This window comes from Pseudoliparis swirei, chromosome 4 (genome assembly GCF_029220125.1).
Source record: "Pseudoliparis swirei isolate HS2019 ecotype Mariana Trench chromosome 4, NWPU_hadal_v1, whole genome shotgun sequence".
Taxonomy (NCBI): domain Eukaryota; kingdom Metazoa; phylum Chordata; class Actinopteri; order Perciformes; family Liparidae; genus Pseudoliparis; species Pseudoliparis swirei.
Window position 1 is genome coordinate 27440476 of NC_079391.1, and position 24008 is coordinate 27464483.

At 41.5% G+C, this 24008-nt stretch overlaps 1 protein-coding gene across 1 annotated transcript; it reads right to left on the minus strand.

Annotated features, from left to right (window-relative positions):
- Positions 1-538: 538 nt before the first annotated feature.
- Positions 539-22656, minus strand: LOC130193181 (anoctamin-9-like). The gene is made up of 24 exons (XM_056413594.1): positions 22456-22656; positions 20295-20357; positions 19823-19945; positions 19573-19706; positions 14958-15007; positions 13178-13236; positions 12149-12228; positions 11268-11402; positions 10558-10651; positions 10033-10093; positions 9832-9914; positions 9103-9207; positions 8814-8978; positions 6732-6768; positions 5980-6091; positions 5532-5586; positions 5350-5447; positions 5045-5241; positions 3058-3210; positions 2068-2212; positions 1857-1979; positions 1668-1761; positions 1469-1581; positions 539-818 (listed from the first exon to the last, which is right to left on the minus strand). The coding sequence occupies exons 1-24, from the start codon at positions 22471-22473 to the stop codon at positions 785-787; spliced, it is 2331 nt and encodes a 776-aa protein (XP_056269569.1). The 5' UTR covers positions 22474-22656; the 3' UTR covers positions 539-784.
- Positions 22657-24008: the final 1352 nt, after the last annotated feature.

A 24008-nucleotide genomic window follows, 5' to 3' on the forward strand; every position in this document is an offset into this window, starting at 1 on the left:
ATTTGATCGTGTGTGTCTTTTGAACACAAAATACCGTGTGGTGAAGCCAGGGCATTGTTGCGATTGCAATTTAATTTCTGTGAAAACAATTATGTAAATTAGTAAAACAGCACATTGTATATCGAGTGATTACCACTTGTAAAGTTTCTGTTATAGTGTTTGGACATGAATAATAACATTCAGTCTGAAGCCAACATGTCATGAACTTTATAGGCGTATAGGCGCCCTACCCCCAACAGCTGGTCTGATGTGGAGCAGTAGACCGTGGTGCATTGTGGGATACATTTTACTCCGCGACATAAGTCAAACTTGTCTACTACCTGCCGTGCATGAACATGTGTTTAAGTGCTCAGGAATGTAATTGTGGATATTGGGACACATTCAATATGGAGTTTATTGACGTCTTGTAAAATGTGCAGTAACGATGTTTTCATCTCATGCTGGGCGGGAAACTGTTGAACTACGTCATACCGAGTTGACTCAGTGACTGCTCCTGGCAACGGCAACAATTAATATACAACATTAAATGACAACAATATACTCTTTCTGATATTTTAATATAAAAGAAATCATTCATTACTGTTAGCTGTTGTGTTACATGTAGTGTGGTGGTTGTGTGATGACGTGTCAGCAGGAGTAATTCAACACAAAAAGTCCAATGTTACCCTGAGACATAAACCTCCCACAATATTTAAGGTTAGTCAAGTTTAGTGACGTCCAGCAGATACAATCCAGCCAGTCGGGACTCATCACTGGAGACGGATCCGAGGTCAGCAGTAGGTGGTCATACGTCTGTGGATTTGCTACGTTTAATATCACTGAAATAAAAAACACAGTACAGATTAATGAGAAATATTGTTGAGCCAAACTGGTGTCACTGTAAAACTGTGATGTTGTTATGAAAAGGTCAAGCTGGCAGGTGGGTTAAGAGGATCTACGGATCTCTATGGATCTTTTTTCCAAGCATGTTAGGAACACCAATCTCCGAGATTTGATTTCGAGGGCTTGCCATTAACGAAATACGTATCAAGCCATAAACTATGTTCAAAAGTATGCAGTGGTTGATTTGCCAACATGCTAAGTGACTTAACAATATTCACTTACTTTAGTGTAATCAGCATTTCAACATTTGCCTATTTCCAAAGATTGGTAAAAAGTAGACAGAGGTATTGGACACATTACAATTGTGACCAGATGATGGCGGTAGATGAAAACTCAGATTCATCCTGAGGGGAACATGAACGTCTGAATCACATTTGATCACCATCAACTCAATAGATATTTCAATGTGGACTAAAATGAAAACTATAGCATTAACTACCGCCTGCTCACTGTCCACTGTCTCCAGTTTCTGTCAGCTGCCGATGACGTCATACCACTTCAGGAGGTGTTGTAACATCGTGGTTGTGTATTTTCAGAGCTCTAGCTTCACGTCTTCCCCTTTTGTCCTGTGTTACTTTTGACTCACCCTAGCTCCACCTTCAGCCGAGCCAGTTTGTCAATCAGCCGATCATTCTTCACATGGATGGGATTGTTGGGGACGAACCAGGCCGCTATAAACTTGCACACCACCACAACATGCTGCGGAAAAAACACACAGAAACCATTTCACGACCATCTTCAGTTGAATCGGTAAACACTGCCTGAGCTTAACCTGGAGGACAAACCTCAAACAAGATGACGAAGGCGAAGCGCACAGCCAGAACCAACCAGAACTGAGAAGTCAGAGTGTAGTCCTTATCACTCCTGTAGTCTCTGTAGCTGTACGCACACACACACACACACAGACAGTAGATCTGCGAGCCGTTCTTCTGTTGTGTTCTGGACAGAGCAGAGCAAATCTAAGGTCTTCTCACCTGCACTCTGTGACGTTGAAGCCGCCGCCGGTGATCATCTGATCTGGAAGAAAGTCGTTTCCAACTGCCGCGTGTGACAAAACAGCTGTGGACAGAGTGTCATCGATGTAGCCCTGCATGCAGCTGCAACAAGAGCACAACACGCGTGTGAGACGCAGCACAGTCAGCTGATGCGTGATCAGGCGATTCCTCCAGCTGTAATATGACTGACGGTGTGTGAGTGCTTCCATTAGAGCAGGGGCCGTAACGGTAACGGTAGACGAGGCGCGGGACGAAGTCTGATGAGACCCCAATGACCAGACCGTTAGCAATCACTGCCAACACACCGATGGCCTCCAACACATTCGTCCACACACCTGTACAGGAGAGAGAGCATTGTTACACACACACACACACACACACCTGTACAGGAGAGAGAGCATTGTTACACACACACACACACACACACACCTGTACAGGAGAGAGAGCATTGTTACACACACACACACACACACCTGTACAGGAGAGAGAGCATTGTTACACACACACACACACACCTGTACAGGAGAGAGAGCATTGTTACACACACACACTTGTACAGGAGAGAGAGCATTGTTACACACACACACACCTGTACAGGAGAGAGAGCATTGTTACACACACACACACACTTGTACATGAGAGAGAGCATTGTTACACACACACACACACACACTTGTACATGAGAGAGAGCATTGTTACACACACACACACACACACACACACACTTGTACATGAGAGAGAGCATTGTCACACACACACACACACACACACATGGGAGACAGCATTGTCACACACACACACACACACATGGGAGACAGCATTGTCACACACACACACACACACACACACATGGGAGACAGCATTGTCACACACACACACATACACCTGTAACCAAGTACAGAAAAACAGCACATACTGTATCAAAGAATCTTTCACACTGCCTGATAAATAATTTTAATGTATGATATCTATCAAATGTTTGATTGCATGTTACACTTTTGGACATGTTGAAGGTGTGCCCTTATATTAATGTTGAGTTTTGGTATTTTCTTCAAACTCAGACTTTTGAAGCCACTGTTGTCGCGTGTTATTGAAATGATCAGTCATGTGAAATCCATGCTGCGTCATTCCACTCGACACAGAAACCTTTGACTCGTATATCGACGGACACACAGCTCACCAATGCCGTTGGTCTTCCGAGGAACAAGCCGCCGTTCCAGGTTGACCATCTTGATGGCGTCCAGGCGGATCTCAAAGATGTTGTTGATGAGAGCCAGCAGGGGAGCGAGGGGGAACGCCGCCACAAAGATGGTGGTAAAGCTGAACTGGACCACTGGAGGGGATGCACAGTGATTTAGGAGCATGGACACTTCAACATGTGAGGCACTTTCAATAAAGATAGAGTGTGTAGCTTTTTGCAATGAGATTTAGGAGTGAGTTCAACAAATTATCAGAATTGTGCGTCGTTTTCAACCAAATGTATAACAGTGTTATGATGGATGGAAAACAAATTTGAAACTTTAGGATGAGCAATAAACAGAAAACTGTTTATATACATACAAGCCTCCCAACTCAGCAAGCCAGCTCTGCTTAACTCCCGTTTCTTAGGTTCATTTTGATGACTGTGTGTGTGTATGACTACTGGACTCTGGACTGTAAAGCGACTTCGGGTGTCTAGAGAAGCGCTATATAAAAAATAAAAAATGTTAAATGATTATTTTCTATTGGTTATATCCATCCATCCATCCATCCTCATTCGCTTAATCCGGGGTCGGATCGCGGGGGCAGCCGACCCAGCAGGCTGACCCAGATTTCCCTCTCACCCGCAGAATTTTCCAGCTCATTCTGGGGAATCCCGAGGCGTTCCCAGGCCAGCTGGGAGATACTCTCCCTGCAGCATGACCTGGGTTCTTTCCCGGGGTCTTCCCCACCACCCTACAGAGGAAACTCATTTTGGCCACTTGTATCCGCAACCTCGTTCTTTCGGTCACGACCCAGAGTGTGTGACTATATGTGAGGGTTGGAACGTAGACCGATCAGTAAATTGAGAGCTTTGCCTTTCGGCTCAGCTCCCTCTTCACCAAGACCGCCCGGTGCAGCGTGTTTTACTGCTGCAGCCGCACTAATCCGCCTGTCGATCGCTCACTCCATCTTAGCCTCACTCGTGAACAAGACCATGAGATACTTGAACTCCTTCGCTTGGGGCAGGCACTCTGTCCCCACCTGGAGGGAGCAATCCACCGGTTTCCGGCAGAGCACCATGGCCTCAGATTTGGAGGTGCTGACTCTCATCCCCGCCGCTTCGCACTCGGCTGCAAAACGCCCCAGTGAGTGCCAGAGGTCACGGTCCGAGGATGCTAACAGGACCGCATCATCTGCAAACAGCAGAGAGGCGATCCCGAGACCCCCAAACCTGAGCTGCTCCACCCCCAGGCTGCGCCTAGATATCCTGACCATGAAAATCACAAACAGGACCGGTGATAAAGGGCAGCCCTGGCGGAGGCCAACACCCACTGGGAATGTGTCGGACTTAATGCCGAGAATGTGAACACAGCTCTTACTGCAGGCGTACAGAGTCCGGAACCCCATACTCTCGCAGCACCCCCCATAACAACCCCAGAGGGACCCCCGATCGAAAGCCTTCTCCAAATCCACAAAGCCCATGTAGACTGGTTGGGCAAACTCCCAGGACCCCTCCAGTAGTCTTCCGAGGGAGAGAGTTGGTCCACAGTTCCACGACCAGGACGGAATCCGCACTGCTCATTTTCAATCTGAGGGTCGACCAACCTCCTTTCCAGCACCCTGGAATAAGCTTTCCCCGGGAGGCTGAGTAATGTGATACCACGATAGTTCAAGCACATTCTCCGATCCCCTTTTTAAAATGTTGCCAGAACCGCCGTGAGGCCAACCGAAAGTTATTCTCTATGGCCTCCCCGAACTCTTCCCATGCCCAAGTGTTTGCATCCGTCTGTCAGCTGCTTCAGGAGACCCCCGACGGCTTCCTTCTGGACCTGACTTCCTCCCACAATGCCTGTTTCCAATCCCTGAAGTCGCTCCCTTGGGTGGATTTCACTTCCAAGGGAGACTAATATACTGAGGATGAAAGGCTATCGAAACCAGTATTCTAGGTTCTCAGGTGTGATGCCAGGGGGAGAATGTGGACCTACCCATCTCCAAGAACTCATTGAACAGACTGAAGGCGTCCGTGTGGGCCAGGTGGTAATTATACAGCCAGTCCCGAAGTTTGCAGATGTCACACGCATCAAATTGTCCCCGGTTGTTGTGGCAGGCCTTCCTGTAACATTGACCACACTTCCTCTGCAGCTTCTTTGCAGTTTTTCTCCTCAGACAGTTTTTAAACCAGCTGAAAAAACACAACATTTTCAAGTGAATGCAAAGTCTGAAATGAAACCAACTTATCACCAGCTGCATGCCTTACAGGAGATTGTGAATGAAAACACAACCGACTCACGGAATAATGAACTCAAAGATGTTGTTGAGAGTCTGTTTGAGCAGCATGATAACGGCCATCTGGATGAACAGGTCTGTCAAACAACCACTAGGATGGCACTGTAAGACAAACAGGACATATCTTAAGGTTAGCACTGCGGTGCAGACAGGCCGCATGAATGACTAAAAAGTCGACACCCTCACCTCTTCCAGTCTCCTTCCAGCGATACGCGCATACTCCCCCGGATGGCCGTTTATCCTTGACAACAAAACATTGGCTTCATCAAACACCTGCATTTCAACCCCCTTATCTTAAGGCTGGTGACAGAAGACCTGTTCAAAGGGAAGGACTTCCTTTCCTCTAGATGTACAATGGCACATTGAGGACAAAGATACTACAGCATAACTCAACAAAAAAGGTTGAGTAACTTTAGGGTTCATTCTTTTCTGCCTATTTCTTGAATTTCATGAATTTTGCCATCATCACTTGACACTTTGACAATGTTGACATTCATGCAAATAAAGCTTATTGAATTGATAGTTACAGACAGAGACAGTAATAGACAGACAGGCTGACATGTGGATGGACAATAAGAGACAGACACACGGCGACCAGATGGACAAACAGTGACAGGAAACAACAAATAGTTACCTGCCCAGGAAGAAGGCCACATAGAAGAGTGAGGAGAAGAGAGTGAAGAACTGGAAGGTGAACATCTTGACTGTGAAGTTCCTCTCCATGGCTGCAAATGAGTTTGTCTTCTCTGAAAACACAAAGACACACAGAAAGCTTATAGCAATGCATTAAAGTCCTGCGAGGTATTTGACTAAATGTCTTTGAATATTGGATTTTGCCTCAAATACAATATAAACTAGAATGGGCACTCGGTAGAGCGCATACCTTCGCCGCAGCCACATTTTGGCATTAGTTGCATGCCAATTGGATAACAATTGACCGCACTATGGTAAAAAGAAGATGTTGACCTTTTCATGACCTTGACCTTGACCTTTGACCCGGTCGATCCCAACATCTAATCAAATGGTCCCTGGATAATAACCAATCATCCCACCAAATTTCATGCGATTCAAAGAAGATTTTGACCTGTTCATGACCTTGACCTTTGACCCGATCGATCCCAAAATCGAATCAAATGGTCCCCGGATAATAACCAATCATCCCACCAAATTGCATGCGATTCGGTTTAATACTTTTTGAGTTATGCGAATAACACGCACGCATACAAATAAATACACAGCGATCAAAACATAACCTTCCGCATTTTCAATGCGAAGGTAAAAATGTATTTAGATATTATACTGATAATGTACGCATGTTTAAATCTTTAATTGCATTTGTTTTACTAGCCACAACACACTAAATAAAGTTTCCTACTTTATTCTCACCTATGTCACACAGCTTGAGCGACACCCATCTGTTTACCTGCAGGTGATGTTGAACGAGAGACAAAGAGAAAGAAAGGAGACATTTTGACCGTTATTACATTGTCAGCAGGTAGACTTTATTGAGAGCAGGAGGCTGCGTGTTCACAAAATTGTTTGTTAACAAATGTCAGATGCCCTTCAGGAACTTCAAGCAGAGCCATGGTCCTGTGATTCCTTTGTGGTGGGATGGTGTCAATTTAAAATTACGTTGTAGAGAATTACTCTACAGAATAACTGGCAGCTTGAGAGAAGATTAATATGTTGTTATGCCTTAAACAGCACAGAGACAAAAGTAAAGAGTGTAATTTAATGTTACTTTTCTCAAGAAGGAGACTTATTCTTTAAACTTTGTACGGTATATCGGCTCACAGTTTCTAGGGCTGTTCTTTTTGGTGTAATATTTAATTTGTCTTTTTCAAGGACAAATGCATTCACATGTATGTGGTGGCTGGGACTGGTTAGGCTCAGCTGCGGAGGGGAGTGGCTCAGGGGACAGGTGCAGGGAAGAGGCCTAATTGGCCTCAGCTGCAGGGGGTCAGGTGACGCGTGTCTCTTCCCTATATTAGGGATGTAGACAAAAGGGAGGAGAGCAGAGGCATAAGCCGTTTCTCAAGTTCTGTGAGATTCACATACTGAATTCCTGCTGGAAGTCATTTCTATTTATATACTCTGGTTCTGTGCTGTGGCGTCACTAGCGACGTCACAGCACAGAACCAGAGAACATACATGCCATGTGACAATGTTTCCATGGTGATACGTACGGCCATGGTTTACCTCAACAACAAAGCTTAAGGTGTCGCCTTACCTCCCTACAGAGGAGTCATATTTACCCAGACCAGCATGCATCAGGGTGGGGATCTGGTGTGGTGAGAATTCAGGAATTTCTGACACCAACAATATCTCCCACTTTGGTGAAAATAACTTATTGTATCTGGTTTTACTTCATAAGGAACTGCACAAATATTAACCACAACCAAAGAAGCTAATGTAGGCTGTTAATCTGGTTGTAAATGAAATGGCACTACATTACATCAGTCACCCATTCACACCCATTCATACACTGATGGGAGGGGGTAAGGTGTCAGCTGCACCTGCATCAGCAACAGCGGAAACTAATATTAATACACATTCAGTTATCAAGCTCCTCTTTTTTGGAACCAGCTTCTACTTTCAGTCTGGGAGACAGACACAGTCACCTCATTTAAGAGTAGACTTAAGACTTTCCTCTTTAATAGAGCTTGTAGTCAGGGCTGAATCAGGTTCACCTGGTCCAGCCCCTAGAGATGCTGCTACAGGCTTATAGGCTGCTGGGGGACATTTTAGGATACACTGAGCTCCTCTCTCCTCTTCTTTACTTATGGATGCATTTTCATCTCTCGATTGCACATTTTTAACTCTGCTTCCTCCCCAGAGTCCTTGTGACTTCACATCTTATAGAGTCCATTGGACCTGGCTGGGTCTGATGCCATGGCCCTACTGATGTGCCCCGCCCACTCCTCCTCTCTACCTCCATCTGCCTGATGGATTGTGGAGGTCTGGATCGTGGTCCATGCCTACTACCAACTATTCATACGCTCTGTCATACTCATTGAATGTGTTGTAACTCTGTACACATGACATCTATTGCTTCTGTCCATCCGGGGAGAGAGATCCTCCTCTGTTGCTCTCCTGAAGGTTTCTTCCCTTTTTTTCCCCGTTTAAGGTTTTTTCTATTTTTTGGGAGTTTTTCCTGATCCGATGTGAGGTCAATGGTCAGGGATGTCGTATGTGTACAGATTGTAAAGCCCTCTGAGACTAATTTGTAATTTGTGATTCTGGCATGTACAAAGTAAACAGAATTTATTTGAAAATCTACATGGGCTAGCGGAGCCGGAGATCGAACAGCCGATCCCCTGATTTAAGGACCAGCCGGCTCACCATGACCACAATTTTAGCACCACGGCCAACCAGCTTGGAATGATGCGTTCATGTGTCTTTTCTATTCTTCCCAAATACAGACGTCACATGAATGCAGCATGAGGATCAGGATTCAGGAATACGTACCCGGGTCATGATCTGAATGGTGAAATAATGCAGCACAGCTCCAATCATGATAGCCACCGTGTTGGCATGATCCCTGATAAACTTAATGCTGCCTTCAGACATCAAGGGGGCGGCCACCACTCGAAACACTACCAGGGCTTGAGCGAGACCGATGATCAGCATCAGCTAGAACACAAACCAACACACCAACATGTCGCTTGTTCATTCACATTTCACTCTTTAGCTATCCGACTACAGAGAGTGAGAGACAGAGACAGAGATAGAGAGTGTGTGTGTGGGTGTGTCTTACCATAAGAGTTACTAGAGTGAGAACCAGGGTGCTCCGCAGGTAGGAGTGTCTGAACTGATTGGGATTACAGTTTGGATCATTGACTATTTCCAGAATCAGTTCCTCCTGTAAACACACAGAGGAGGCTCACTCACTGAAGGCATATGATAACTTTTGTGTCCTGGAATCATACTTTAACAACAGCTTTAAGATGAAGAAGAGTAGACTTTCTTTGGGAAATAACTTGATTTATATTGGCATTCAAATTCAGCTCATTGCAAACGTAAAAAAACAAATGCAAAAGAATTATAACGACCTAAATCTCAATCATAAATGCAGGAAAGAAAATTCTGGAAAACCAGAATTCATAGACTGTAATGCATCCAGATATGTGGAAGTATTTCAAAAATGTATCACAGTTTTACAACATGTTTCACACAGTCGGTGAGGATCAGGAAAATACCTGAGGAGAAAATCACACCTGTGTATTAACTTTCACTGCATTGAAACTCGATAGTGTGAAGACTGTTTTACTGCAAAGTTAGTGGATATAGAAATAAAAAACTGGATATTGCATGCATCACATATTGACATCACAAATAGTGTTGAATATTATAATAACACAAATTTAAAAAGTCTCAAACAGTTTGAGATTTTTGTAATATGCATTTCACAATATTGTCGGAATGCCATTGTGCAACACAACCACAGATAACTCCAGAGGATCTAGATTAGGTCTGTCTGAAGTACCTCCTCCTCACACCAGTCATAGACCTTCCATCGGGAAACATGTCGGGCTCTGTGTCTCTTCCACAGCTCCAGGAACAGAGTGGCTGAAGCACACAGAATCAAACCGTAAAAGAGAAACTCTACATCACAATCGGTCACATTGGATTAAACATCAGAGATCACATTATATTAGGCTTAGATCAAGTCAAGTCAGACACTCACCCCAGATTGCCATGAACATAGCAAACGCCACAGTGCCCTCATTGTCGAACAGGTGGCTGACCTGTGTGGATACAAACAAATCAACATGGAATATAAAAAATATGACAAACAGATTAATGGCAGGACCATATTTTCAAAAAAACTAGAATATGTTTGTGTCTTAAATTGAGGAGGGACCTTTCCTCCTGGAATAGACAGAAGTGCCATCATGGTCGTGTGAACAGCATAGATAGACCATAAATGTAATATATATATACACTTATATGAAAAATAGATTTTGAAGGAAGCACTACTCCACCTAAAACAGTGGCATTATGTGAATTGGGCTGAAACTATCAATTATTTACATAAAGCCTGCGTTACAAACATTGAGTTTTACCAGGCGAGAAGAGAGAGAACCTTTAGGTTATCTTACAGAATGCAGTAAAACTATATTTAGGAACTAGTATTTCGAGAAGCAGTGGTTTGAACCAGATGTTTGATAAACGTAGCCCAACAGAATGAAAGGACATTGGATGAGTTCACCTTAGCGTAGGTGCAGGTGTCTGACAGCTGCCACACTGGACACCACTTATCACAGCGAGGACACATCGTGATGTTGGACTCACACACTTCCTTACTGAGGACACAGAGGGACAAAGATGGAAAGGGTCAATGGAAATAAACGCTGGTAGTCCAGTAAAAAAAAAAAATCCCGACTTAAATCATAAAGACTTGCTGTGGGAGTCAAGAGACGTAGGGTCTCATGCAACAATCAGTGATTTAGGAGAATCTGTGGCATTTACCAATTTTCTAAGGTATGAGTCAAATTCACAAGTGGTCAATGAGTTTAGAATGTAAACATGAGGAGAGGAACAACAAAAAATCTACTTTTAATAACCTATTGACCAGAGCATCATCATAAGCTCTGATTTACTGATTTTATGATGGCGTAAAATGTTTTTAATGGTAACTTAAACTCCTCCGCAGAAGAAAACCATGATGCGTGTTAACGATGAAAATGTCATGGACAGTCACATCCGTGTGTAGTAACAAGTGACTTCCATCAGGCTAAAATGAGCCATATAAAGGAACTATATCTAGTTAAGGAGAATACAAAAATGGTCTTGCTTGAAGCCCAATTAATGTTGTTTTACTACCATGAAAATTCCCTAAAGTCAGACAATTTCAAATTCTAAATGATGCTCATGAAAATGGCCACGTTACCCACAATTACTCCACAGCATCTGACTCACATGAGAGGGTTGGTGTTAAAGAAGGCGAGTCCATACAGGAAGACTACAACACCCAGAGCAGCAGCTGGAACCAGCAGCTTGGTATACCAGCCCAGCCACAGGTAGTACAACGCCACTTTTTCTCCAAAGTAACACCTGCAGGGAGGAAACACACCGGCAGACATGATGTAACACACAAACACTTGGACCTGTACTTGCAGATCTCTTCTCTAGTCTTCCGCCCACTCAAAGCGCTTCATTCACCCGAACATACACTGATGGGAGGAGCTACCATGCAAGGTGCCACCTGCCCATCAGGACAAAATAACAATCACACACATTCACACAACGTAGGAACAGCGACGGGAGCAATTTGGGGTCAAGTGTGTTGCCCAAGGACACATTGACATGAGCTCGTGGAGCCGGGGGTCGAACCGCCGATCCTGAGACTGGAGGACGACTGAACTACAGTCACCCCTGGTAGGGTACCCTGAGGTGGAACCAGAGATTGTACATCTACAGCACATCTGGATCCACCAGGAGTAGCTGGGCAATGTTGTTTTCAGTTTGAAAACCACTGCTCAAAATAAATGCAACAAGTTTTACATTCTGCGTTCTTTAATCAAAGAGCTTATCATCATTAAGGGCGACAGACCGACAGACAGATTGACACGGACAGACAGTTCCACATAGACAGACAGTTACAGACAGACAGTTACAGACTGAGATTGACACAGACAGACACAGATACAGACGGACAGACAGTTTCACATAGACAGACAGTTACAGACAGACAGTTACAGACTGAGATTCACACAGACAGACAAAGATACAGACAGAGAGATACAGACACAGATACAGACAGACAGTTACAGACAGACGGAGTGGTTGCCGCTACTGACTTGACGTCGTCGAGTGGCTGGCCTGTAAACAGACCCGACCATCGAGCCCACTCTTTCTTCAGCGTTTTCTGCATCTTTCTCTGAGAATCATGGGAAACATCAACATACAGATGTCAGGTGTTTATCCGATATGATATTACACTTGTTCACATCAACACTACAACATCTGGCCAAAAAAATATATATATATATATATATCAGTGCATCTAAATATTTTACTTCCATGCACCATGTGTGAATGTGAACCGGTGAGGGACTAACTTTAATCCGTTTGTTGTGTTCAGGGTGTAATGTCATGAACATGGTCATTTTCATCTGACTCCATGTATTGCTCCACACTAGCCATTTGCACAAATGAAATAAGTAAGCACCACTTTTAGGGATTTTTTAAAACAATTGTTCCTCACTTTAAAAAGCCGCTGTGACAAAAACGTCTTCTCCTAAAAGTGCCCTGAAATGATATATTAATGACCACTTTCAGTAAATAACGTATTTGAACGACCACATAGTTATTCATCATTTTAAACAACGCTGATGCAGGTCATACCAGCTGTCTCTAATTAACAACACAGTTAATTGACAACACAGTGCGACGTGTCCTCACTTCCTGTCAGTTTTAGGAGCCATGTCCCCCCCAGTTACACTTTCATTCCTCTCAGATTAATTATTTAAACTGATCACCATAATAGTTTTGAATCAGGACATTCTTTCAATTTGGGTGTGCAAAATAAGTTATGTCCGATGTAGCAGCTACAGTTGTTATTTCAACGTGACAGATCAATCAACATTTCATATCTTTTCTGTGTATACCAAGGATATTTAGCACATTTCTTCAGGAAGATTTCAGTTAAATATCTGATCTTGTGTTCAGGTTATAGTTATGTGTGCCTGCTGGTCATTTAGGTCAATACAAGTATCCAACAATAACATATTAGCAGACAATCAATATCAAAAGACTCAGATCTGGGTAAAAAAACAAAACGTGATTGTGTAGTTGCGATTAAAGAGTTCAGTCAAAGGTTGACTCACATCATGAAGGCAGAACATGGTTTCAAACACACCCTTCTTCAACAATTCATCGAGGTTCTCTGAAAATAAAGCAAAACATATCTGCATATGAGGCTGCAGATTGTCTCATATCACAACATGACAGCCGAGAGCAAGAGGGAAACACGATGTGAACTCTGTGGCGTGTTTGTAATCGTCAGCTGAGGAGAAAATGTCTCTGCACCAAATGGGATCAAATAAAAGAACTGCAATAGAAGCTGATTGAAGCACTCATAAAAATGCTGTTGTCAAAAAATTGATGAGCACAGAAGGCAAAAAATATATACATCACAATTGAATAATAGTATTAATAAAAACAATACACTTCATAAAGCACCTTTTATACATGTGGAGCAGTGCTGTACAACAAATTAAATAATATTGTGATCAATCTCACATCTCCAGTCAGAGAACCCGAATGAAAACCTAGTTGGCATAAGTAGTCAGTTTCAGAAGTTGACCCAGGCAATTGGAACATGACTGCAAGCATATTTCTCCAACTTAATAAACACGAACATTCACAATCCAATTCAATTCAATTCAGTTTATTTGACCGTCATCTAATTCCTACATCCTTTTTTGAAAACCTTTTTATTATGTTTGTGAAGACCTTCCTATAGTAAATCCTCATAGCTTGTTGTCTTCCCCAATGATTTTAGATGTTGGATAATTTAACAAGAGCTCTTTTTCAAATGTCTTAAAAATAGAAAAATAAATAAATACAGGAAAACTAGTTTTTAGATTAGCTAAGCACCTTTTTTTAAACTCAAGCATTCAATGAGAAACGTTTCAATCAGGTTTCAGGACACATCCCAGCACGGACAAAGTAGTCAGAGCTAATCTTGACAGCAACAAGCCTTTAGTTCTGGTTCACTCGAGTGCTACCTTTGATACTGTGGACCACCAGATTATTTAAAATAGATTAAGTAAACATGTTGGCCTCTTGGGAATTGTTTTTATCTGGTTTACCTCACACTCAATTCAGTTTATTTTGTATAGCCCAGAATCACAAATTCCAAAATTGTCTCAGAGGGCTTTACAACCTGTACACACACGAAATCCCTGTCCCAGGACCTCACATTGATCAGGAAAATAGAAAAAAATCAGAAGTACTGATTATTGTTTCAAAGGCTCAGAGAGAGAAACTGTTCTCCTAACTAGATACAGTTAGACTCAACCCAAGTCAAGCTTTGATTCAGATTTTGTATGGGATATCACAAAATAATATTTTGTCATTTGAAGACCATCTCCAAAGTCCATCACTTTCTCTCTCTTTGTGCAGAACTAAAACAGTATTCTTTTCTTTATTAAGCTCAAAATCGCTGAAACAGCTATTTAAAAAGGATCAAAAAATATTTTTATATATATTAGATTTTTTTTACTAAAACCCTTTTTGGTCTAGCTTTTAAGTGCGTTTGATAATTTGTCATAAGATTTGTATTTATTCTATTAATATTTTCAACGGTTTTACTCATTTCTGTGTTATGTTATCAACATTGTATTGTTATCATTATGGATGTTTTAATTGTATTAACATGTTACTACTTTTAACATCCTAAGTTTTGTCAAACACTTGTAAAGCACTTTGAAGTGCAGTTGATTTGTTCCTTAAGTGCGATATAAATAAAGTTGGATTGATTGATTGAGGTTAGATTTTCAATATTCATGGCGACCTGTTTAAAGTCTGAGTGGATGATATCTTGTTATGTTTGCTTCAGGTCCAGAAGTTGCTATTGAATTTGATTAAGCTAATCACACTCACCTCCCGTGTTGATGAAGGTATGATTAAGGATGAAATTGACAATTCGGATCCTAGAGAAAAAGATATTTAGTTAAGTGAAAAAAAAGAGCAGAGTCAAATTGATTAGGTTTATGTAATACGATGCATTTAAATTATATATATATATATATATATATATATATATATACAGTGGGTACGGAAAGTATTCAGCCCCCTTTAAAATGCTCACTCTTTGTTTCATTGCAGCCATTTGCTAAAATTAGAAAAAAACATTTTATTTCTCATTAATCACATGCAAATTTATTAAAAAATACTTATGCCCATGTGATATTTCAGTTTTTCTTTTTTAATACATTTGCAAAAATGTCTACATTTCAGTTTTTTTCTGTCAACATGGGGTGCAGAGTGTACATTAATGAGAAATACAATTAACTTTTTGGATTTTAGCAAATGGCTGCATTGAAACAAAGAGTGAAAGGGGGTCTGAATACTCTGTACCCACTGTGTATCATGCAGACTAAAAGCAGTAAATCCATCTGTCTATGAAAAATAAGCTGAAGCTCTGCTCTCATGGCAGTTTCCAGTTTTCTGTGTGGAAGGAACAAACAGCTGGAGGAGAGGAACAATCAGATGGAGGAGAGGAACAAACAGCTGGAGGAGAGGAACAAACAGCTGGAGGAAAGGAACAAACAGCTGGAGGGGAGGAACAAACAGGTGGAGGAGAGGAACAAACAGCTGGAGGGGAGGAACAAACAGCTGGAGGAGAGGAACAATCAGGTGGAGGAGAGGAACAATCAGGTGGAGGAGAAGAACAAACAGCTGGAGGAGAGGAACAATCAGGTGGTGGAGAGGAACAATCAGGTGAAGGAGAGGAACACACAGCTGGAGGAGAGGAACAAACAGCTGGAGGAGAGGAACAATCAGGTGGAGGAGAGGAACAAACAGCTGGAGGAGAGGAACAATCAGGTGGAGGAGAGGAACAAACAGCTGGAGGAGAGGAACAATCAGGTGGAGGAGAGGAACAATCAGGTGGAGGAGAGGAACAAACAGCTGGAGGAGAGGAACAATCAGGTGGTGGAGAGGAACAATCAGGTGGAGGAGAGGAACAAACAGCTGGAGGAGAGGAACAATCAGGTGGAGGAGAGGAACAAACAGCTGGAGGAGAGGAACAATCAGGTGGAGGAGAGGAACAAACAGCTGGAGGAGAGGTACAATCAGGTGGAGGAGAGGAACAAACAGCTGGAGGAGAGGAACAATCAGGTGGAGGAGAGGAACAAACAGCTGGAGGAGAGGAACAAACAGCGGGAGGAGAGGAACAATCAGGTGGAGGAGAGGAACAAACAGCTGGAGGAGAGGAACAATCAGGTGGAGGAGAGGAACAAACAGCTGGAGGAGAGGAACAAACAGGTGGAGGAGAGCAGGGCCGGTTCTAGCCCTTTAATTGCCCTAGGTGAGATTGAGTTGTGTGCCCCCCCCCCCCCCCCACACACACACACACACTTTCTTTTTTATTATTTTAAATACTTTATTACACACTCAGTTAGGATTAAATTAACTCCATAAACTGTGCAAAACACTCTTAAGCACCTGTAAGGACATTTAAGCAAATTATGACCCTCTATACCATAACTATACCATCTACAAACAAAAGTGCTTTTATGGATACTGTACATACCAATACAAAATTAAAAGATTGAAGTTCTTAGTAGTTATATTCCCATCTCAAATAATAGAAGATGAACAGTTGTTTCTGGCATTTCTATTCACCTTCAAAATTGACACAGCATTAAAATGTGACTCGTCTGGACTTCCTGATGGCATATTCGTTGATGGTATCATCAAATAATATTTTACTTGAGACCTCTTGGTTGATGCTCATCAGCCCATTGAGGCGTTCCTGACTCATGGTTGACCTCAGGTAGGTATTACGTAATTTTAATTTAGAGAATCTTCTTTCAGCAGAAGCTACTGTCACAGGTAGTGTGACAGCAATTCTTCGGGCCACCCACATATTTGGAAAAACTTCTTCAAGTTTCTTCTCCTTCAAGTAATTCATAATGTCCATTGTCGTCATGCCGGTGTTACACCCCTACTGGTTAGGGATGTAACAAACAAATGGAGGAGAGGAACAAACATGTGGAGGAGAAGAACAAACATGTGGATGAGAGGAACAAAGAGGTGGATGAGAGGAACACACAGGTTGTGAGGAACAAAGCACGGTACTGTTTGGGACGGGTGCAGAAGCAAACCATATTTGGATTAGTAGCTCATACAACCCCACCTCAAAAACCCTGAACATCCCTTTAAGGCTGGTGTTGCTTCATATCAAAAATAATTACATGACTGCTGCTTTCGCCTCAAACTGCTGAATTGTGTCCCGGAACTCCCTGTACAGGTTTAACCATCATCTGTGAAGGGTGTGTGTGTGTGTGTGTGTGTGTGTGTGTGTGTGTGTGTGTGTGTGTGTGTGTGTGTGTGTGTGTGTGCATACACTAATATACTCTGTGAAGGGTGTGTGTGCGTATGGAGGACTCAAAGTGACTTACGTATAAATAAATAAATAGATAAATGAATAAATATAGGAATAAATAAATAAATGCTTAAATAAATGTATAAATAAATAAATGCTTAAATAAATGTATAAATAAATACAGAAATGAATAAATATAAGTTATAAATCAACAGGACATCATTAAATAAATATATTTCTACATTTCTGTATTTCTTCATTTATTTATTTCTCTATTTATGTGTCCACACGTATTTCTTCATTTATTTATGTGTGACATTTACGTGTCCGTATATTCAAATGAGCTGGGGTGGTCCGAACCTCTGTCTAAAGCATGATTGGTCACAGGAGTGTGATGCACCTGGTGTGTTATGCTCTACTATTTCTGCCTGGCACATGAAGCTGAAGCTCGCTCAGCTCACCATTAGCAGAAGTTAGCCAAGACAGCTTTTTGACTTCAGCCGTTTATCATTTCCAAGTACACTGAGTACAGACTCGTGTTTTCTTGGAGTCTGGTCTTTGAAGTCTGGTCTTTGGAGTCTGGTCTTGGGAGTCTGATCTTGGGAGTCCAGACTCTCGAGGACGCAGGATGGTCTTTCTGGTCTTGTGACGTCACCACATCAAATGTTCTTGCTCATGAATTTACTCCAATTATTCACTGTAAAATACTTTACAGTGGAGTAGAATGTGTTGCGGTGTTCACTGTCGTTTGGCGTAGGCTACGAATAAACGGTAATAACTATACAACGTCTCGTAGCTTTCCTGACCCAGGGTCGCCACAATATGAAGTAATGAATCTTAACCCTCAGTCAAATTGACGTAATGTTATCTTTTAATAAATAATAAACTCTTTGTGCTCTTTAGATCCTCCAAAACCTAATTATATCTCATGTTTAGCTGCTACGGAGACGTCAGAGCCAGCGGAGTATTTAAAAAAGTCCTGCCGAGATCAGGCAGCTCTCGGCGGCCACACAGCGCGCTGAGCGCCTGGAGCTCAGTGGTCCTGCGAGCAGGACCTCAAATCTCCGTCGCATATCCTTATTAGGCTGAATCTCCGATAAACCTTGACCAATCCTGTTTAACAATGAGGTTCCGACTGCCCCAGCTCATTTGAATATACGGACACATAAATGTCACACATAAATAAATGAAGAAATACGTGTGGACACATAAATACAGAAATGTAGAAATACATTTATTTAATGATGTCCTGTTGAGTTATAACTTATATTTATTAATTTCTGTATTTATTTATACATTTATAATTGTGTTTATTTATACATTTATTTAAGCATTTATTAATTTATTCCTGTTTTTACTTATTTATTTATACATTAATTTAAGCATTTATTTATTTATTCCTATATTTATTCATGCATTTATTTATTTATTTATTTATACTTAAGTCATTTTGAGTCCTCCATATGTGCGTACATATGTATATAGATATATACAGGACTGTCTCAGAAAATTAGAATATTGTGATAAAGTTCTTTATTTTCTGTAATGCAATTAAAAAAACAAAAATGTCATGCATTCTGGATTCATTACAAATCAACTGAAATATTGCAAGCCTTTTATTCTTTTAATATTGCTGATTATGGCTTACAGCTTAAGAAAACTCTAAAATCCTATCTCATAAAATTTTAATATTTCCTCAGACCAAGTAAAAAAAAAGATTTATAACAGCTGAGTGTTTGTCAAGGCTCAGGAAACCCTTGCAGGTGTTTCGAGTTAATTAGACAATTCAAGTGATTTGTTTAATACCCTACTAGTATACTTTTTCATGATATTCTAATATTTAGAGATAGGATATTTGAGTTTTCTTAAGCTGTAAGCCATAATCAGCAATAAATCAGAATAAAAGGCTTGCAATATTTCAGTTGATTTGTAATGAATCCAGAATGCATGACATTTTTGTTTTTTTAATTGCATTACAGAAAATAAAGAACTTCATCACAATATTCTAATTTTCTGAGACAGTCCTGTACATCTATATACACACACACACACACACACACACACATATATGTTTATTATATATATACACACATACATTATATATATATATACATATATACACACATATATATGGACGGACAGACGGACAGTGTATGCGAGTGGTACCTGGTAGCCTGGTTGACCCTCACATCGCCACACCAGTTGCAAGAGTCGGACACTTTGAGCAGGTACTGGTAGTCCTGAAACATCTCATTGGGAGCACGAAGGCCAAAAAACACTTTGTCATCATGGATGATCCTCTAAGACACAAAAACAACACGAATATGAAAATGAACAATCTTTCACATTATATCAAATCCTGTGTCAAGTCAGCGTAGGTTGAAGACATGTGGGACAGTGAAGGAAGCAGACTCACAGTGATGGAGATGTTTTTCTTCTCCAGCTGCTGGATGAAGGCTCTCTGTCTCTGAGCCTTTTGGTCCATGTCATCGTCCACCTTGTGGGCCACCAGCACGTAGTCAAATGTCCTGTAATTTGGCTGTTCAACAACAAAAGCAACATGAGACTATTCACATTGGTTACATGGATCAGCAGCTCAAAAGAAGTGTTTGTGTTACATGTTTCCACCTAACAGAAACTAAAACCTTACTTCCACACCTGACCTGACCGACCCATCAAACATGGTACTAAATGCAAAAGAGACAGCTGACATGAGCGGGCTCACTGTTTTATCTTGGATGGTGACAGAATGTCTTTACATCTTTTTAACCCAGAGTCAAAGAATCCTTTCATACGAGCAGATATAGTCTCCGCGTGCACGTTACCAGTGATCTACATCTTGCTGCTGTATGGAAAAAGAAGGAGAGAAGAGAGACGGGGATTCTTACCGTTGGAGGAAGTAAAGGCTCAGTGTGACTGTCCTTCTGTCTGTCCCGCAGCTCAATGTTTTCCTTTGGCACACAGATAAGGTGAACAGTTCAGGTGAGACTGTGTAACTTCTGACAGAAAGAATAACACTCTCTTGCTCCTGAAGATTCAAAGTAAATGCTCAGTTCAGTTCAGGTGAGACCAGTTAGCTTATAATGTTAGCTAGCTTTAGCTTGTATTGCTCCATGTGCTGCAGGGGTGAGGTATTTCCTCTACGCCACTTAGCATTGTAGCTAGTTGTAACATTGTTACAATGACGCATTATTTATTTATTTATTTTACATTTATGCTATGTTTGGGTGGGTAAGCGGCCCCTTCATGCTCATCAGAAGATGTGCGTTGCTTTCTTCTATAACAGTTGGAGCTAATTTACTACTGTGACCAACAGCTCTATTTAGTGTTTGTAAAGACAGAAACAACAATTAAATCTACTAAATAAAAATGGCAGGATTAGGATATTGGCCTTAACTGGTCAATGTTTGGTTTTATTATCTATGCTATTTGCATGCAGTGTAGATTTCTATAGTTTGGAGTCACATTTTAGTTAAAGTATTAACAACTTAAACCTCTGCAGAATACAATTCAACAGCAGCACTAACTACATCTAGCAAAAATAATCATAAACACCTTTCAACACAAACTGAACACGATAAACTTCTTGAAGGAGAATGATATAGCATCTATTGTAACACGCTGCATTAGTTGACCAAATAACTGGACATGTGAGCAGTGCATGGGAAAAGATCAGCTCTTTCTGTCAGTGTGTGTGATACGTGGAATAATGTTATCTTCATAACATTCAACCGGTCGAACTATTAAATATGAAATCTTCCTTCTGCTTGTTCACGTTGTCTGTTGAGATTAATCTCCCCACATTTATTCACAGCTCAAATACAATGGTGGACAACTGCTGGGAGTCTAAGAGACCTGCAGGTCTAGACCTGCCAGACATGCTGAGCTTCGAATGTCTGTTGTCTCCTTTCGTCTCCCACACCCTGGGCTTTGCTCTGTTAAACACATCTTCCACCGGCCTCATACCATTAACAGTGCAGATAAGATAAGACTGATAAGGTGAGTTTCTATTCTGGTATTGATCCTGGATCCAGATAAACAGGTTTCACTTCTGGCCCACTGAGCGAGCGCAAGCGCATTACAATCAAAGAACAGGATGTTTATGCAACATTTATTTATTGGGCTCTTTTATTTCACTATCGGTAGTCAGTTACTTTGCTGATTGATCAGCCGATCGACAGAAAATTAATCCACAAGACCATTGTGACGACCGATTCATCGATCAAATCATTTTTAACACATTCTCCGGTTCAGCTTCTGAATTTGCCTGTCATTATTATATTATTATTATATGATATTAAACTGATTCATTTTGAGACCGTTGGACAAAACATTACATTTGAAAACTTTGAGAAGTTGTGATAGTCTTTTTTTCAGTTTCCGGTTTAAAAAGTTAAACACCATTTAAAGGAAAATTCACTCCAAAAAAACGGTGTTGTTGTTGTCTGGTTATTGTGACTGAGATACAGTGAAATGAAAGTAGCTTAATATGAATAATTGTTAAGTGATCTCTTTTTTAAGAAAACATGTGGTGGCTTTTCAAGCGGTCGTTTTATTTGAAGTTTGATATTTACTTTTGTACTGTTAGATATATGACATGTACATAGTCTTACACTTGTTCTCTTTGAAGTGACTTTTCATTGTTTGTTTTCTGTCTCTTGGTGAGACAAAATATTTGTTCTTCCAGCTAAATACTTCCAAGTCGTATTCCAATGTGTATATAAGAATAATTTTTAAATAACTATTACATTATTCTTCAAAACTGCATATAAACTATAGTAACGCCTGTGTAGGCTGCTCGTTGTCGTTCGGTAGAGCTTTTAATGAATGGTCTTTCTTGTGATCAATAATAACTATAGTCTGAATCTGAATCTAATAACTTGCTGAGCATTTAAATGAGCATCACAGACTGTGTCTGTAAACAGCTGCAGAGTCCAAAGTGACGTCACTCTTCAACACAAACAGAAGTATAAAGTAGGCCAGACCTGAAGACTCTAGGAAAGGAGCTGTGTCAAGGTCCTTCATTCCCTCTCTCAGCTAAGTGTTTACCTCATCCTTGAAGAACATGTTGGAACTGGTCCCCGTGTGTGAAGCTCGGTCCCAGAAAAGTGGCGTTACATCCAACGAGAAACCCGTCTATATGCCGCTCATTGCGGCTATTCCATCACTCCGTCAGGAAGATCAAGCCATCAAGAAAAAAACAAATGAAAATGAACATGTATCTCGTCGGTAGCTCGGCTCCTTCCTTCACTTCCGCATTTCTCCAGGTGACTGCTTCGTGTGTTTGAGTGCGCGCGTGTTCAGGTAAAGGTGCGCCGTTTCACCTGCAGCCTCTGACGTCACATTTCGCCAACACCGGACGATCTAATGTTGCGTTCATATCCGCGGGAAAACGGTAAATGTGAACTTTTATATATTTGTTACGTCTAAAGTAATTTTTTACATAACTACTACAGGTCAGGATGTACAGAGAAACGTATTTTTACTACTGGACTCCAAAGACCAGGACCCCCACTGACTCTGATTCTGATATCCAGATTATAAAGTCCAGGACCCCCACTGACTCTGATTATAATATCCAGATTATAAAGACCAGGACCCCCACTGACTCTGATTCTGATATCCAGATTATAAAGACCAGGACCCCCACGGACTCTGATTCTGATATCCAGATTATAAAGACCAGGACCCCCACTGACTCTGATTCTAATATTCAGATCATAAAGACCAGGACCCCCACTGACTCTGATTCTGATATCCAGATTATAAAGACCAGGACCCCACTGACTCTGATTCTGATATCCAGATTATAAAGACCAGGACCCCCACTGACTCTGATTCTAATATTCAGATCATAAAGACCAGGACCCCCACTGACTCTGATTCTGATATCCAGATTATAAAGACCAGGACCCCCACTGACTCTGACTGATATCCAGATTATAAAGACCAGGACCCCCACTGACTCTGATATCCAGATTATAAAGACCAGGACCCCCACTGACTCTGATTCTGATATCCAGATTATAAAGACAAGGACCCCCACTGACTCTGACTCTGATATCCAGATTATAAAGACCAGGACCCCCACTGACTCTGATTCTGATATCCAGATTATAAAGTCCAGGACCCCCACTGACTCTGATTATAATATCCAGATTATAAAGACCAGGACCCCCACTGACTCTGATTCTGATATCCAGATTATAAAGACCAGGACCCCCACGGACTCTGATTCTGATATCCAGATTATAAAGACCAGGACCCCCACTGACTCTGATTCTAATATTCAGATCATAAAGACCAGGACCCCCACTGACTCTGATTCTGATATCCAGATTATAAAGACCAGGACCCCCACTGACTCTGATTCTGATATCCAGATTATAAAGACCAGGACCCCCACTGACTCTGATTCTAATATTCAGATCATAAAGACCAGGACCCCCACTGACTCTGATTCTGATATCCAGATTATAAAGACCAGGACCCCCACTGACTCTGACTGATATCCAGATTATAAAGACCAGGACCCCCACTGACTCTGATATCCAGATTATAAAGACCAGGACCCCCACTGACTCTGATTCTGATATCCAGAT